The sequence below is a fragment of the Chiloscyllium punctatum genome, chromosome 10 (assembly GCF_047496795.1).
Source record: "Chiloscyllium punctatum isolate Juve2018m chromosome 10, sChiPun1.3, whole genome shotgun sequence".
Classification (NCBI taxonomy): Eukaryota; Metazoa; Chordata; class Chondrichthyes; order Orectolobiformes; family Hemiscylliidae; genus Chiloscyllium; species Chiloscyllium punctatum.
In genome coordinates, this window is record NC_092748.1 from 44,265,427 (window position 1) to 44,284,938 (window position 19,512).

The window sequence follows — 19,512 nt, forward strand, 5'->3', positions numbered from 1 at the left end:
ACTCCAGGCTAGCTGCTGGAATCCAGGCAGGCAAAGCCAACATGCAAAACTTCTTCCCCCCAACTAAACACAACAATTAAAACTCTAAACCACATTAAAGAGCACGGTACAGTCTTCAGATTATTGATGATGTGATGCATCTTGTAGGGTGTAGTGTCACAAATATACCGGAAATCCTAACACACAGCCTTATATGGGAATGTCCCAGGATGCTTAAACCTCTAATGGACAATCCCACTGATGTCCAGGACCTTATGTGAAAGTTCCTAACTCAGGGCCAGAGTTAGAGACTTGGGACAGATCCATGTAATTTGCTTTGATAGTCACAAACAAAATGTTAAACATCTTAAAACCTGGACTAACCTTAGTAACCTCACAATTTACTCCTTCAATCATTCAACTATTCCCCAAGCCTCCGAATTATCCTGCCCCAACCACTGACACCACACTGGTCATCCAACTAACCCCAATCTGATGACCCTTTCACCCACATACTCATTTCACTCACTAATACGTAATCACTTGCCCATTCACACACACAGTCATTCAGTAACACATTGAAAATCTTTGGGTCCTTCAAACACTAATGTTCTTTGGCGAAGGAAACTGCCATCCTTTCCTGGTCTGGCCTACATGGGATTCCAGACCCATAGCAATGTGGTTGACTCTTAACTATCCTCAGCATTAGGGATGGACAATGAATTTAACTAAGACTTAAATAAATCGTGGAGGTGATGATGTGAAGAAAGGTTGTGTCTTTTGCATTGATCCACTTCACGTATCGGTGTGGACTTCTGTTTTGTGGATTGGCATTTCTTCACCAAAAGACCCCCTTGTCGGTAAGTAGTCAGTTTTTGAACTAATCAGCATCATTCGCATAAACTTTGATGCTTGCTGGAAGATTATGGCCAAACTTAAATAAAGTCTTAATGCAACCAATGACCCCACCTTGCAAATGTAGAATGCAGCATGCTTTCCCCAGTATTGTCATCATTTCTGGAAACAGGCTACAGTCACTTCCAGCTTCCCATTGAGTTTACCTTTCTCCATTTTGTTACATGATAACATCCAATAACTACCAAACGTCCTCTCCTTCAATCTTCTGAGAAACCTGTGTGGTACTGGCTACCCTGATAAAATCAGCACTCGCTGGAGATAGTACAAACTCACGTAAGGCTCAATAGCCACCACATTTAGTCCTGAATGATGCTCAGTCTTTGTTAGATTAGTCTGAAAGTGAAAGGTGTTGCAAAATTGGAACCACAGGTCAAGCCAGCTGACACTGCTGCTTTTCAGTAAAGACATGAGTGATGTTTCTGTCAAGCCAAGAAGAACTCTTGCCTGCCACACAAATGATTAATGTAATAGATGAATTTTAGTGCCAGTGTAATGCCAAACATGTAATCTACATGTCCTATTGAATAGCTTCAAACACATCCCAATGAAAATTTGTAGTTGCCGAACCTGCTCTTTCAGCCTATGCACAGCACTGTGTCCAACATCAGAGGTAATTCTGTTTTTGGAAAAGATTTATGGAATAATCAGATTGCACAAGGAATTGCAATAGGATCTAATTTAACATTATCAGTCAGGCTCACAGTGTGATGTATTTGCATGTACTAGAAGCTACATATGTTATCACACTACTTTATGTCGGCAAAAGAAATCTATACTTACATTACACCTTTCTCATTGCAAAAAGTATCATTCTCATTGCAAAACGGAGTCTGCTAACCTCTGCTGCATTCCCATGATAACATCCTGACCAATTAATCTCTACCTTGCTGGTCTGAGAATGAAGATTGACAATGAACTATTCTTACTGAATCTATATTTTGCTAGACTATTAATCTGACATTTGCAATGTTCTGCGGAAAAGGGTTAGAATCCCACCATGGCAGGTAATGGAATTACAGTCCAATTAAAACCTGGAATTAAAAGTCTAATCTGGCTGTGACAGAGTTTCCAATTAGAAAAACCCATCAGGTTCACTCACATCCTTTACAGAAAGAACCTGCCTCAGGACCATTAATGTGGCCTTGTCAGTAATGTTCACATCATGGAGGTGAATTTTTAAAAGGTTACTCTTATATGAAGTTGATAATCTAGAAACTAAATTGGAGAGAAGCATCACGAAAAACAGTGTGTTCTTCTTTACCCAACTTTGTGGTTACTTGTGGGAAAAGCCAATGCCTTTGAGAGCTGGATGTTGGAACACCTAGCTTTAGGTGACCCTTGCTTCAAACCAGAAGAGTTACCTTTAAGCAACTGTGTTGTAGTTAAATAATAGCATTCTTTGGTGGAACCCAAATAAGTTCTGCATAATTCATGCTTCATTTAGAAGTCTTTTTTGTGAAAAGGGCGAAGGAACAGCAGTTTGTCGTCTCAAAATCCTGGTTACTGGTGAATTCTGATTCGTACAGTGACCAGCACAAGCTAAATTTACTGTTTATTCTTCAGTATGGTCTGGTTTCCTGGGGGACAAAGCAACACTGAACACACATTGTTAAACGCTTGTACAATGATTTCCAAATGTTCAGAGTAAGTAAACTACTTCACCAAGCCAGATGCACTATGCAGATTCACTTGCTTTAAAAAGGATTAAGGAAGATGAACACTGTAGTTTGTACGGATTATACATTAATTGTCACATGCCTTATCGGTGTAAAGGTCTAAAATGTTAATGCTGAAGCATCCCCTGTGCACTACCTATCATGCTAATGTCATATGGGTTTGGGGGGGGGGGGGGGGGCAACAGCATAAAATCTCATTTTGTCCTTTTTAGAGTAACAATGTTTACCATATCATTACTATAAGTTGCATAGAGTTAATATCATGCAATGGTACATCTTGTTTAAACAAAAGCCATTCTCATGAGATTACTAAATGGAATCATTCTACCACACATAAATTAACCAGGCCCTGTACAACACTATAAGAAAAGAGATGATAGCAAATCTCTCTCATAAAACATAACAACAATGAGAAGATCCATCTGACAACAAATTTAACCTGGATCTTAGGAACTGACAGGAGTCAGATAGAATATTGGTTTATGCCCTGCCAAATATTACCCTCCACCGACTTCAAAGGGGATGAGAGTGTTTCGCGTGTAAAAATGGCATTGCAATTTATGTGCCAATGGTTGATTTGGGGTTAAATTGCTTCCTCATATTTTAGCACTAGCATTGTGTTTTATTCAGCAGTCAATATTATTTGAATCCGTAGGCATAACATTGAGTTATGTCAACTTTGGTGGCGGTAGTATAGGTTTTCCCATCGTACACCAGTTTTCATTGTTTGGTCAGCTTCCTATCAACAATTTGTTCAACATTTTTTAGTCAGACAGTAACTTTTTAAAACTAAATATTCTTTATGAAAATCAAAAATATGGGATAATTTGCATGCAGTATTAACATAGTAAAGCTCTTATGGATTTGGTAAAATATTAATCTAGGGACCAATGTTCCAACTCCAAGATTTTCAGTTTGAATTATTAAAGAGGAATCATTATGAAAATCCTAAATCACTTTTACATAGAAATCTGCTCTTGTAATCGCAAAATGCAATAAGGAGTCAGAAAATAAAGAAAGCCATGTCATTCTGAAGAATAAATCTTGTTCACAGATTGTAAATACATCTGTAGCTCATTTACTAATAATTATAATGCAGTTGAGCACAGTAAAACTTAAGGATTCATTGAACTGTTACTCTGTCATAATAATATAATTACCAACAGATGAATAACATTTCCTACCATAATAGATTTCAACCTTTACGTGTTCCAGTAATTCCTTAAAAAAAAATTACATTCAGCATAAGAGATGATTGAACTGAAAATACCAATTTAGAACAGATACTAGGTATGACTGATCAAGATGAAGACCTTTTTTTGCATTTCCCCCTATGGGCTTCATATTACTTAAATATTTGTAGTCTGATTAGTGTAATTTTTCATTTATTTTAAGAGGTACAGTAAACTGGAAGAGTGCGTAAGTTTTGCTACTGCGAAGTTAAATAAGACACAGGGAATGTTGATGAAGTAACATTTAAGCATTATCCTAGAAATATGCATCCATGTTGTTCTCTTAAGGGCAACTTTAAATATTGATGCGTATTTTGTTATTCTTGGGGTTTTATCCCTGCTGAAAGACTAACATTGTATAATCAATAAGAAGTAACAATGCAACCTGAACATGGGGAGATGATGGCCTTGTGGTATTTTTGCTTGGCCTAGTGGTATTTTTGCTTGACTATTAATCCAGAAACTCAGCTAATGCTCTGAGGACCCAGGTTTGAATTGTGCCATGGCAGATGGTAAAATTTAACATTTGCCTCACCCTTTTGATCCACAACAGCAAAAGGAAAATCGAATGCCTTGTTAATTAATCACACAAGGTTGCATGTCCAAATTTCCAAACTGTCTTTATGTTGTTCAGGAAAAACTTCAAAGCAGATGCCAGTCCTGCATATAAGGCATCAGCAGAGGTCACCTCACACCACCTGCAAGTGACAACATCATGTGTGGTATGTATCACTGACTTTGTCTTTCCAGAATTGAGTTGTTCAGCTATCAAAACAAGTGCAGCTGATGACCACTTCAAGTCCCTGGACTGAGATCAGATGCTGCCATTAAAACACTATGGGGGAGTTTTATCATGTGCTTGATGCTAGACTGTTCAATACCTTCCACTCCCGTCACACCACTTGTCTTATGCGTAGCATGTATCAAGCATGAGCGAACTACCAAATTTCCCATCATTTGATCTTTAACAGCCTTTAATCAAAATACATCCATGTATTAAACAAGATTGTTGCACTCATGAATTTTAGTAATATGAACCAAACTTAGCGATTATTTAATTACCGGTAAACACAGTAGATGTCTACAGATTAATACATGCCAAGTGAGTTGGACACAAGATATAAATAAATAATATCCCCCCCAATTCCCATCTGAAAGTCAGGAGCACAAGCTAATTTCAGTTAGTGAAGCTATGTATTCATGAATGTGTTCTTACATTTAGAACACATTTTTGGAATGTTCCATAGTAATGGTCTTTCAGAGAAGATAAAACCATTGTACCCTACAAAGATCTTTTTTCTTAATCAGAATGCCAACAATACACTAACAAGCTGAGAGAAACAAAAGCTGACAGATCTTTGGATCCATTGCCTATCCCATGACATTTTAACATTTTGTTTCCCTGATCCTTGTCTTTAAGCAGAAGTCACATGACACCAGGTTATAGTCCAACATGTAACTTCTTACTTTGTCCAGCCCAGTCCCAACAGTGGGACCTGCACATCGTGAATGCTAATTTTAGAGTCAATGATCATTCTCAATCCATGGTACAATAGGTCTGTGACATGGACTGTGGCTCTGTCTAAACATGCAGTTTAGATATCTTCCACAAATTTGGGCAACAGTTTTCTTGGCAAAACATTTTGGCTCGAGATAGTAAAATAAAATAGCAGAGGGTGGGTTTAATCTATTGTTGTAATTTTACAAATTGCATCTGTGTGATAAGGAAACATCACATGTCAGGTCTGCCCTGGTCCATTAGATGCACACAGATGAGGTTTGATGTGAAACTGTTCCATTTGCTGCTGTCGCATCCATTCAAGCATGCACTAAGTATTCAATTGACACATTGCAACTGATGGAGATATATTAAGGGCAGGCTGTGAACCACATATAATTGCACAATCTCTGTCTTGTAATAAACTCCTAAAACTAAATTTTATTTATTCATAGGAAGTGAAAACCACCCGAAATGTCAGCAACTATGGCCTGTTCTTAATTGTCCTTTTGATGGTAGCAGTGAGCTGACATATTGAACGGCTTCATTGACATAGTTACACCCAGTGCTGTTTGATAAGGAGTTTCAGGATTTTGACCCTGCAATGCTGAAGGAATAGTAGTAAATCATTTGCAACTTACAGATGATGGTGTTCTCACATGCCTGCTTCCTTTGTCCTTTCACCCTGTAGCGGGCACAGGTTTTGACTTGATTTATTATTGTCACATGTACCTAGGTACAGTAAAAAGTTTTTTTGTTTTGCATGCAATACAGGGAGATCATACCATACAAAGTGCATAAGGGTACTAGAACAGAGTAAGGAAAGCAATGTTACAGCTACAAAGGAGGTGTACAAAGAGTGAAGTCAACATTAAATTTGAAATTTGAAAGGTCCATTCAGAAGTCTAATAATAGTGGGGAAGAAGTTGTTCTTGAATCTGTTCGTATGTGTGTTTTGCATCTTCAGCAGAGCTGAGTGTTTCAGTGGTGGTTGGGGTTGCCAATTAAACAGATAGCTATGTGCTGTATGGTGTTAAGTTTCTTGAATGTTGTTTGAACGTTTCTTTAAACTGCACCCTTGCAGTCAAGTGGAAAGTAGATTAGATTAGGTTACTTACAGTGTGGAAACAGGTCCTTCGGCCCAACAAGTCCACACTGACCCGCTGAAGCGCAATCCATCCAGACCCATTCCCCTACATTTACCCCTTCAGCTAACACTACGGGCAATTTAATCATATTCCTGACTTGTGCCTTTTAGATGGCCAACAGGATTTGTGGAGTCGGGGGATAAATTATTCATCACAGAATCCCCAGCTTCTGACCTGCTCTTACAGTCAGAGTATTAATACGGATGGTCCAGTTAAGTTTCAGCTCAATAGTGATTCCTAAGATGCAGATAGTGGGTAACTTGACAACAGTAATGCCATTGAATGTCAAGGGAAGACTCTTAGATTCTCCATTGTTGGAAATAATTATTGATTGGCACTTATGTGTTATGAATGTTACTTGCCCCGTATCAGCCCTATCCCGAATGTTGCTCATGTCTTTTGGGCATAGCCACAGATTACTTCACCTTTAGTGGATTTGAGAATGGTACTGAATACTGTGCAAGCATCGGCAAATATTCTCATTCTTGACCCTATGATGGACAGAGGATCATTGATGAAAATATGCTTTCCCTCAATACAGTACAATTCAAGAAAGCAGCTCACTACCATAATCTTAAGGGCAATTATGAATGGTCAAGAAATGCTGGCCTAGCTGAAAATGGTCAAATCTCATGGATGAATAGTAAGAACGCTAAAGATGGTTGGATCAACGATACTGGCTTGAAGAGCATTTGCAGTGTTGACCTGGGACTGGAATGATTGGTTCCCAACAACAATCACAAGAATGAGAGGGGATATGATTGAAATGTACGACATTCTAAAAGGACTGGACAGATGAGATGCAGGCCGGATGCTTCCCCTGGTTTGGGAGTCAGTCTCAGGATATGGGATTGAGATGAGGAAACATTTCTTCACTCAGGCTGGTCAACCTGTGGAATTCTCTACCCCAGACAGGTATGGAAGCTGATTCATTGATGCCTTTTTAGATAGCTAAGGCATCAAGGGACATAGCAATAAGGTTTTGACCTGCGTTTGGAAGCACATCCCACATATTTGTCGGTGGTGACAATCCGAAGACACAAGTTTATGTTTGAAAAATCACAGGCTTTATTACACTAAAGGAAACTAACAAAATGCTGTAGTTACCATCAAATGTTCCAACATGATATGACCTATCTGTCCTCAGGTTGAACAGGCCTGGTGCAGTCTTAACTTCAAGCTGTCTTCTATAAATTGGGTCCCGGTCTCTCTCTCTCTCAGTGCAGGTTCTCCTGCCTTATATTCTTTCTTCTATCCTCTTTTTCTCCCAGCTACTGGAATTCGACTTATCAGTCATATCGTCCTGCTAATTTGTTTTCCCCTCTGCCCATCCTGCTGATTAGGCCACAGTTAGAGCTTCTTAACTCTAGTACTATTCTATACAACAGGGTATGAGGATCAACTCCCTGGTGGGGACTCTCCAGCTCCAAATGCCATGAGTTCTGTTGTGGTGTTGTTACAATATATTACTCCAAGAAATATGACAGTTGTTTTCAGTGAGCTCATTGTTCTTCAGGAATGTGATCGGCAGTCTATAGAAATTAATTCCTGTGGCACAGTGGTTAGCATTGTTGCCTCACAGCACCAGAACCCAAGTTCGATTCCAACCTTATTCAACTGTAGAGAGATGGGATGTTCTCCCAGAGTCTGTGTATGTTTCTTTGGAGTGCTCTGGTTTCCTCCCACAGATCAAAGATGTACAGGTTTAGGTGGATTGCCTATGCTAAAAATTGCTCTACAGTGTGCGGGGATGTGCAGGTTAGGTGGTTTAGTATGCCAAAAAACTTCATGCAGGGTTATGGGAATGGGGGCTGGGTCTGAGTGAGATTTTATTTGGATGATTGCTGCAAATTTGATGGGCCAAATGGCCTCTTTTTGCACTGTAAGAGTTCAATCACAAAAAAAATGAATATGGCATCAAAACAGCAAATCAACTACAATCATATTGAATGGTGGAGCTGGCTGGAAGAGCCAAATGCAAGCTTCTGTATTTCATACCTTGCTTTGTGTTTGTGCTTGTCATAACACTAGACAGTGGAGAGATTTCTTTTGATTCCTGTTCACTTCAGTTTTACACTGCCTCTGTGGTGCCAAATTTGGGCAAACATTGCCTTGATGTCAAGGGCAGTCACTTTCACTTCATGCCTGGTATCCAGCCTTCTGTTCATGCTTGAGTATTGCTCAAATGATCTATCCTGATTATGAGAATGGTTCATATCTGGACAATGTTTGATTTGGTTGGTAGCTATGTTGTAGGTTAGGTGCATTAATCTGGGGTAAATCTAGAGTAGTAGGGGAATAGGTCTAGGTGGGATACTCTTCGGAGGGTCACTGTGGGCTTGTTGGGCTAAAGGGCCTGTTCCTACACAGTAGGGATTCTGTCAGTGCTGTTGCTCATTTGGAGCAGCTTGACTAGAGCTGCAGCTCATTCTGGAGTATGTTTTTATTAATTAAATCAGAATTTGAATTAGAATTCCTATAGTGTGGAAACAGGTCCTTTGGCCCAACAAGTCTATACTGCCCCTCCGAAGAGTAACCCACTCAGACCCATTACCCTACGATTCCCCTGACTAACGCACCTAACCTACATGTCCCTGAACACAATGGGAAATTCAGCACAGCCAATTCACCATGGGAGAAAACCAGAGCAAACTCCACACAGACTGTCACCCGAGGCTAGAATTGAACCTGGGTCCTTGGTGCTGTGAGGCAGCAGTGCTAACCACTGAACCACTGTGTCATTGAGGACAGATAATTTATGGATCCTTCTCCTGTCATTTTTGTTAAAAATGCCCACTATCAGTGACATCTGAACATGGTGGAACTGTAGGACTCTGATCGGATCTGTTGGCTCACATAGCTTTGTCGTTTATATGCTATTTCTGCTGCTCAGTAAGCCCAGTGTGGTAGCTTCATCCATTTGGTAATTCCAAATGAGGTTGACTTGGTGTTGATCCTGGCACTCACTCCTATGCTCCTCATGAACCACAGACTACCAGGGTTTATAGTAATGGTAGAGTGCAGGACATTACTGGACAATACAGATTACAACACCATACAACTCTGCTGCTGATGGCCTAGGGCAGCTCACAACTGCTGGATATCAGATTTGAAATTTTCCAATTTATAGAAGTGATAGTGCCACACACTACACAACAGAAAATGGTCACCTACTGTGTTGCTGATCAGGTTCCTGATGAAAGGCTTATGCCCAAAATGTTGATTCCCCTGCTTCTCAGATGTTGCCTGACTGCTGTGCGTTTCCAGCACCACACTCTCGACTCATGCCTACATCATTAGTACAGTCACAGACAGTTGCAATTTTGCATTATCTTGTCAAGGTAACCTTTTGATGCATATAGGCAAATTGGCAGATTAATTTATTACAAAACAAATGATAAACTATAATACAGAGACAGTTGTGAACAAATTGGGAGGTCATGTTGTGGTTGTATAGGACATTGGTTAGACCATTGTTGGAATATTGCATGTAATTCTGGTCTCCTTCCTATCAGAAAGATGTTGTGAAACTTGAAAGGGTTCAGAAAAGACTTACAAGAATGTTGCCAAGATTGGAGGATTTGACCTACAGGGAGAGGCTGAATAGGCTGGAGCTGTTTTCCCTGGTGCGTCAGAGGCTGAGGGGTGACCTTATAGAGGTTTATAAAATCATGAGGGGCATGGATTAGATAAAAAGACAAAGTCTCTTCCCAGACGTGAGGGAGTGCAGAACTAGAGGGCATAGGTTTAGGGTAAGAGGGGAAAGATATAAAAGAGATCTAAGGGGCAACCTTTTCCTGCAGAGGGTGGTACGGGTATGGAATGAGCTGCGACAGGAATTGGTGGAGGCTGGTACAATTGCAACATTTAATAGGAATCTGGATGGGTATATGAATAGAAAGGGTTTGGAGGGATATGGGCCAGGTGCTGGCAGGTGGGACTAGATTGGGTTGGGATATCTGATCGGCATGGACGGGTTGGACCAAAGAGTCTGTTTCCATGCTGTACATCTCTATGAGTATGACTCTAAGTGTTGAAGGAAAATCTTAACAAAGCATCTACATGTTCTGACAGTATAAAAACGAAAATCAGAAAGCAACACAGACATGAACTGCTAAGTAAAAAGCCTACCTTGACAAGTGATCTAATCAAATATATCAATGTGAGAAAGAGAGGCAAAGGACAGACACAAAGAATGGGCTGGATATACCGGACAACAGTGATCACCCCCTCCATTTTCTACTCCACCCCCTGGGCTATGATGAGTTGGGGCAGCAGCCTGTCCAAGGTCCTGAGGACGACACAGTGGCAATTTAACATGGAAAGCAGTTTTAACAGATAAAAGTCAAGACTTTGACCCCTTTTTCAAGAGGAAATCTTAGATGGCAGAGATGCCAACCAATTCAATGCCCAACAGGCAAATGTAAAATAAAACCCCTTTCACTTTCATTCAATTAAAGTTTAAAGAGGCCAAGAGTAAAGATGGGCAAATGGTCTAAAATGGGCAGCATCAAATTAGCTGCATATTACATGCCCAATAATATTTTGGTCAGAAAGGCGTTATTATTTGGATGTAGAAGAGCACCCAAAATTAAAATTCCCTCTGTGCTTAGCCCAATCAATGCAAATTTATCTTTGTTTAATAAAATAAAAGAATGGTTGGGTCAAATGCTCTGATCTAGGTCAGAAGCCCTTTGTGGAGGAGGAGATTCGAACCGGTGAAGATGTCTAATAGGTTGTTGGGGTGGGGTGGTGTTGCTTGGGAGTACTTGCTCTCAGGTCTGAGTGGTCAGGTCTCAGGTGGAAGGGGGTTTCAGGTAGTGGATGAGGGGAGGTTGGTTGTTGGTAAGGGTATGTGTATGAAGTGGAGGGCGAGTTACAGGAGTCAGTTTTATCATTACCTGGGTAGTTAGAGCAGGTTTTGGACCCTTTACATAACTTGTTAACATTTAGGTAAGCAAGATGGGCACTCCAAATCTCTGAGTTGTTAACTTTGGTGAGCACATTGAAACAGACAATTACATAACTGTGGAAGTTCCAATTTCTTGGGCACTTCCAGCAGACTTTGGGGAGTTATGGCATTTGCAATGGCCTGGCAATTTGCAAGTTCACTCTATGGTGCTGCAATGACTGGAAGATCCGTGCCAATATGTTTCCTCACATTAATGGTGAAAGACATTTTACTTAAATAATATATTTTCTATCTAAACATTTAAAATCAAGTTTCCACAACAGGTTTTGCCTTCAAGTGTTGTATTTTTGTTTATCTCTGTATTCACAACCTGAGGAACAGCCTATATCGGTCTATTTTGTTGACTCTTTTTCTCTCTCCATACCTGTTGAGGTTACCTGTTGAGTTTCTCAGTAGTGTCTGTTTTTGTTTCAGATTTCCAGAATCTGCAGGTCTTGGTTTTAACATCTTGCATTGTTTATGGGAAAACAGACTTTCTAGAACAGAGTGTGAGAGATGTTTTTTACAATTATGGGGCCATGTCAATAAGTTGTTTATTAGTTTTGGTTCTAGTTAGTAGGAGTCTCAGTGCTTAACCAACAATCATTTTAATCACCTTTTACTGCATTGTCCCATTTTGGCTTTTCGAAAGAAAAATAAAAGCATCTGAGTACACTTTGCTTTAAAAGTCCAACAGTTAAATGCAACCCTTTCTTAAAATTCATTTTGTAGCCAGAAACCTAATACTGCTGGACTTAAAAATTATACTGAGTCATTGTGCACAAAGTTACACTCACTCAGGCTATATTTGTACCAAAGTTAATCAAAATCAGTGCAACAAGATTCTTTGTAACATTTTTAATGTAATATCTCATCTAGATAAATTTCAAATTTATGCAAACACTCTATTCTACATGGAAAACCTTACTTAATCTGGTAACTGAAAAAGAAATAGATCCACTCAAAAGTAAAATAATTATAAATACACAATCGAAAGGGCATATGTGCCAGAATCTATGGACTGTGAACAAGTTGAAGGGAAATGGTATTTAAAATCTAGCATACAAGAGACAAAATCCAGAAATCAAAACCTTTTACTTAAAGAACATGGGGAATATTGTAAGTGAAGTCATTTTTGTTTCTTTGTTCTGTATAATTTACCTACATAATCCCTTAGCAATAATCAGCAATAAATGCAGATACAAGTTAAATCTCTAAAGCTGTTCTATTCTAACATTTTTCAGTACTTTTATTCATACTGCATCAAGTCAGTGAAAACAATTTTTATTTCAAAGTCTTGGAATATCCAGTCATCTCTCTAAGCGATCCTCAAACCTATACCTAAATCAGTAAAGTAGGTACAATGAATGCAAACAATGAGAAGACTTCACCTCTGAAAACAAAGTCCTCTTGTCTGCTGTATATATTCAATTAAAGCCTTTGCTAAGATGGGCTAAACATAGGCTGATGCAATGGCAAAAAAGTTAAGACATAGGCTGAGCATGAGTTAGTAAATTCCAAAATTGCTATGACAATGGGTCAGAACCATGAAGTACTGCAAAAATATTTAGTTTGCAATTCTGAAATGTATGTTTTTGTGAGAGGGAGATTCAGCCATGAGTGATTACAATTGTAAATAACATGACTGTTTAGAGACAGAGACAGAGACAGAGACCAGTGAGATGCAACACTGAAAATGACAAAGAAATTCCAAGTAGACTGGCTTATGACTCATTCATCCAATGAGGAGCTGAAAGCTTCCTGCAAGCAACCCACAGCAAATTGTGAACCAAATACATTTTACATTTATCCTCTTAAGAAATACATAAGGACAGGGGTTAAAAAGACCTAGGTTCAATTCCACTAAGCTGCACTACTAGGACTGAATACTGTTGCGTGAGCTACCCAATGGTCAAGTGTTAGCATGTGTTGAAGGTCACAGTTGAAGAGTTATCCCATAGTCATCCCTGTGTTACAGGTAAAAAGGAGACTCTCTCTTACTCTGACTGCTGCATTTAAAATATTAACAGGATAAAGAAAAGTTAATCAGTTTACAAAACTAAGAATCTCAAAAAGCAACTATTCAACTAACAATGTCAATGCAACTAGAAATCTCTACCATAATGGCCGCATTGTTCAACTACTTGCTTTTCACAAACAGTTCAGAGACTGACCCATACTATTTTAAAGAATTTTTATCCTTTTGGATTTTATTTTTAACTTTAAAAAAATTAATTGACAGGATGTGGGCATCATTGGCTGGCCCAGCATTCATTGCTCACCCCTAATTGCTCAGAGAGTGGTTAAAAGCCAACCACATTGCTGTAGGTCTGCAGTCACATGGAGGCCAGACCAGGTAAGGGTGGTCATTTCCTTCCCTAAAGGAAATTAGTCAATCAGATGGGTTTTTCCTGACAACTGATAGTGGCATCATGGTCCTCATTAGACTCTTAATTCCAGACTCTTTATTGATTTGAACGAGGATGAAACTAGAACTGTGCGTGGATGGGGGGAGCATAGCCTCAAAATAAGGGGTAGCAGATTTACAACTCAGTTGAGGAGGAACCTTTTCAACCAATTGTTGTGAATTTGTGGAATTCTCTGCCCAGTGAAACAGTTGAAGTCACCTTATTGAATGTTTTTAATACAAAGACAGATAGATTTTTGAACAGAAAAGGAATTAAGGATTATGGTGATTGGGTGAGTAAGAGGAGCTCAGTCCATAAAAAGATGGCAGAGCAGGGCTCGAGGGGCCAGATGACCTACCTTTGCTCCTAGTTCTTATGTTCTAACACCTACCGTTTTGCAATACTTTTCTATCTTTCTACAATAGACATGATGTTTAATTGACAAAAGCATGCTGTCCTACTAAAGCCTATCTTTTCATTTAATGTACCTGTGACGCATCCATATTTCTTCTCATGTGTAGTACTTAGTAAATTCACTCTTTTTCTTAATTCGAGAAAGCCCAATTAAATCGACTCCTTTTAAAATATATTGTTCCTCGAGTCTGGAAGATATCTACTAGGGAAGGTATCCTTTTTAAAATTAATCTTGTTGCAACCAATTAAGGATATGGGGGAATAAAGAAGAGGAGACAGATCACCCAGCAGCTTATCAGTTTGTGTTATCTTGTTTCAAACTGTAACAAAATGGGAAAATCACCCAGACTCTAGTTGTCACACAAATAAAGTGAAGTCTATTCAGTCTTTAGATACTTTCACTAAAATACTCCTAAAAATCAGTTTTTGATTAAAGTTCAAATCTCACAGAAATTCATTAGAGTATCTGAATGAAGATGGAACTTTCAAGATTGCTGCAATAAGCTGTACACTAATGATCATTACAGGAAAATTAAAATGCTGGAGTATTTCAAACAACTTAGCTTGTTCCGTAAAGAATACTTTAGAATTTAGGCTCTGACAAAATAACAGCCTCGATACTGCAAGTGGTTGGTAACTGTCAGGGTCCTGCACTTACGAAGCTGCAGCAGGCAGAAATAAAGGGGATTTTAAAACTTTCAACAGCTGCTCAAGTCACAGAATGGTTACAGCACAAGGTCAATTAGTTGTCCCTCCACTGAGTATGATCAGAAGCTAGAATTCTTGAGGGTTAATTTGATGAAGAAAGGCTGTATTTGACCCCGATGTAGGGAACTGGATACTGTCACTATGGAAAATATTTTACAAATTGACACTCAAATATATTTTCTTCGTGCTTGTACTCTCAGTTCTATTCAACCGTCACAAGTCATGCATCACTGCTACAATAGTTGGAAATTGGTAAATTCCATGAGAAGAGATGTAAATAGCTATAAACTGTTATGGCATGAAATCTGGGATAAAACTTGGAGAAATTTCAGGCTTGCATTTCTAACACAATCAGCAGTGAAAACTCAGCTATGACATCTGTTTCTTGGTTAAATCAATTTTGTGTGATTTAAACTTAGTTACATTAAATATTATACAAAATTATACGTTACTCAGCACCACATTTTGTGGTTATTCCAGAGACTAGATGTAATCCTTTCTATCTCCTGGTGGCCTGTCTCACCAGAACGATGACAAGAACCCTGCAGTTGGTTTCAAGATACCCAGAGGGGAAGGACGCCAACATCAGAGTTTCCGATGCCTGAATCCTGCCTAGTAACTTCTGCTTGCTACACGTGGTGGTGCATGGATGTTGGATAATAACATCATTCAGCTTAGCTGTGGATTGCATCAAAGAAAGACAATTTCAGAAATATATCAAATGGGTGTTAACATCCATGGAGCCATACTCACCCAGAAGTTAAGACATGCTGAGCAGAGAACTTCAATACAAAATTATTACTCAAAAACATAGCATATGCTATACATGTTTACTTTTGAATAGTAGATCATATGTTGATCCCATTTTCTGTATCAAATATAATGTATGTGTTCCATGCTGAACTTAGTGAAGCCAAGTCCACGTTTTCAATATTGTGGGCATTATGTTCTTGCACTCTTCTTTGTCTGGTTACTATTTGGTCAACTCCATCCTACATTTGAAATTCATTGAATTGTATTTCCATAACAAACCAAACTCTACAGCATTAGAAAATAACACTATCCAAAGTTTCTATTTCTAAGAACTGTTTTCATCTAAAAAAATTAGGAAGTGTGAATAAGTCAATCTTCACTTTTTAAAAAAAGTTTATTATCAGTAATCGAAGGAGACTTTCACAACTAATAGACATTACAAAGATACACTGGTGTTACGGACATAGTCTACCTCCAATTTACAAAGGTCAATAATAGTACGCATCTATGAAGCAATCGTAACTTTTTTGGTTCAGCGTATTCTTTATGTATACTTAATAGTACCAGATACTGGTACAACACTTATAGTTATGAATCTAAATTATACTTATTCTCTAGTGAATTGACAAAAATCAAAGTTTTGTTAATTCATTAGCAGTAATCCCAACAGATATGTGAAGTTAAACAAATATTGCCAACACCATTTCTGTGCTAACAATCGCAATTTTAACATTTGGGACAGGAAATGATTTGAAAAGAAGACAATTATGTGCATGTAAAGTTATCTCTATTCTGTTATAATCTCTGACCAGTGACTACACAGTTACTTGAGAGATGCAGTTTGATTTTTGAAAAAAGGTATCACTGATAATATAAGCAGTGGTACACTACACCACCCTCACAATATACTCAGGTTACTGATAAGTATATTTAAAGCGCTGAAAAGTATCACTGTGACCAATCTTAAAGCGAAAAAAAATGTCATTTTTAAAAAGGTGCAGATAGAAGTAGGAAGACTTGTTAGATTCTGCATATTACAAACAAGAAAGACAGTTATATGAAATACTGGCAAAGCATGCAGATATTTATTTATAATAATTTATTGAAATACATTGGTTTTGTAAAAGTAATGCTCGGTTTAAATGATTTACCCTTCATTTTATGTGTCTTGATTTAACTCATCATCTTGCAGTGTTCAAGTAATAGATTAGTATTACACCTCAGATGATACACTTCAAACATATCTAAGTAACCTGGTAGAATAATAAACTACTCCAAATACAGTTGGAGATAAAATTAAAATGATTGCTAATATTTAAATAATCTGCATTAGTTTTTAATTTTAAAAACCAATAAATGACTTAAGTAATATGTAATTTGCTTTTATGTTTGAAAAATAAATGTCTCACAAAAAACACAGAGATTGATAACTGGCTGACTCGTACTGAGTGACATTCCTCAGGGGTTGCTACTGGGATCTATTTACCTAAATAACCTGGGTTCATAAAATTAATGCAGGTTAACCAAACTTGTAGATACAACTAAATCTAGAGAGGGCATCAGTGTAACTTCATGATTTAGCTAAGCTAATTTATGGAAGAACTTAGATAATTATGAATTGATAACAATGGCAAGAAATTCAACACAGGAAATTCAAAGATGTTACATATTGGATGAACAGAAAGGGGACAAACTGCTCAATTACATTGAACTTTTAAAGAGGAAAAGTTGCAAGAGAGTTTTACACTTAATAGTTTTACACCATAATCCCCTTATTGTAGAGAGTCAAGCTGAGGATTAGGTTTTACTGCCAGATCAGCAGAGATAAATCTGAAGGTATAAAGCCAAAAGTGTTCAATCCTCTATTCAGTCCACACTTTTAGTACTACATTCATCTTTAGTTCAGGCACAAAGGAGACATCCAAGTCCAGGAAGCAGTGGAGAAAAGGCCAAATGGTTGATCATTTATATTTGAGGGAAGAGTTATGAGCTAGACATCTTTTTTGTTCATTTTCAACTGCACTGGGTAAGAGATGGTCCTATATGGGCATAAATAATATTACATGGAATAGAAAAGCAGCTTGAAAGTAAACCATAACTGCAGTAGAAGGAGGCATAGGTACTAACTAGCAAAAGGACTGCTAGTAGAATACACATCTTCATGCACAGTAATTGGTATCTGAAATGATCTTTTAGATAAGCCAAGAGGTGGATAACTTCTGTGAGAGTGACACCAGAGATGCCCATGGAAGAAGAGTTGGATGGAACTGATGACTTTCCTCATCTTGACCAATCTTTGCCGAACCTACACTAGAAGGAAAGTCTGACTCTGCGAGTCTGTAAGAGGCCAGAGGAGTAGTTAAAACTATCCAGTGGGACATACCTTCTGGTATCCCATTATCCGTTTGTAAGTGATGCTTTAAATATATCCTTCCAAGGATGTGGGAAAGCCATCCGTTGGAAATAAGCTGGATGTGAGGTGGGGGTAGATGTGAGGTTCGAATTATCCACCCTCAACAGAATTGGAAAGAGCAGGTGTTCTGTCTGCAAACTGGCTACTTGTGACTCTGGGAAAAGCTTTTGGAAATGATAATGGAAGAGGGAATGCCAGAACTAGACCTTACTCACCATTTCGGAAGGGCCCCAAGTCAGACAGACCCAGTGAAAATGCAAGGCATTATATTCAATGTCTCTGGTTACACTCTGCATCATTAACTTTTCACACAAATACATAGACGGATGAAATATATGTAGAACTTACTTCTTGAATAAAAATCCTTTTCAAAATCAGGACAATTATAATGCAATGCTAATTCTAATTTTAAAGAAGAGCTCAATTCCTTGGATATGTATTAGAAATTAGAAACAGATAGCTTCATAAAGTGTCAGGGAGAATGCAAATTTTATGTTAACTTAAGTTGGGACCAACTTTTCTATGTTATTTTCTCACCTGACAAAGAAAATTAAGAAGAGAATGCAAGCAGGATCAAGTTAAAAATTCACACAAGGGAGGTATTATGAAACAATGTGGAAAACAAAAAAAAAACTTATTTTTTGGCACTTCATTGGCACTATATGTTTAATGATCCAAATGTGAAAATATTCAGTTTGTTAATGTCAGCATCTGCCGTCCAGAGGATCGAGAGAGAACACAGTGCCTTCGAGAGTTAGTCCCATTTTGAACCCCTCCTAGAAAACAGAAAACAGGTTTGTGATTGCAGCAGATACTAGTTTTCAATAACAAGCAATTGCACTTAAAACAATAGCAGTAAAACTCCAAAACAAAAACCCATGTTATTTTGCGTCCTAATTGGAATTTTTGATTTTGTTTTATAATCAGCCAGAATTATTCTCGGGCTTTGAACAGAGCTCTTCAAAAAGTCAAAGAAAGCTATAACAAAGTAACCATAACATCAATCATGTGTGTGCGGGAACCTAGGAATTCGCCTAAAAGGCTGTTCATGATAGATGTATAAAACTAATGGTAACTTATCAGGGATTTAACATCTTGGGATGGAAGGCAGGCAGGCACAAAGTACATTTATGAGATAGCACACCTAACAAATTAATAATACTGTCTACTCTCCTGTGCAGTTTGGATCTGGGCGTGGTTTACTTTCTAAAAGCAGTGGACCAGTTACTGAAAGAGATTGCAAGGATAATTAGTAGTTAAGTATTGTTGAGTATTCCCATAGTTTACGAGCTGCTTGGTTCCTTGCTATGCTAATTGAGCAGTCTTTTTAGGTTAACAGAATAACAGCAGGAATCAACTTGGCTTTGGTACCTTCTCAGCATATCTTTTAGAAAAATAATTATTGTTATGATTT

General features: G+C 38.2%; 1 protein-coding gene across 13 annotated transcripts in view; it reads right to left on the bottom strand.

The window, feature by feature from the left end:
* Nucleotides 1–16,060: 16,060 nt before the first annotated feature.
* gulp1b (GULP PTB domain containing engulfment adaptor 1b) overlaps nt 16,061–19,512 on the bottom strand; it is a 375,129-nt gene continuing 371,677 nt past the window's right edge. For all 13 annotated transcript variants that reach the window (XM_072579030.1, XM_072579027.1, XM_072579037.1 and 10 more), the window contains one exon: nt 16,061–18,874. In XM_072579030.1, coding sequence (XP_072435131.1) covers nt 18,803–18,874 — 72 coding nt within the window. In that variant the 3' untranslated portion in view covers nt 16,061–18,802. The remainder of the gene's footprint in view (nt 18,875–19,512) is intronic.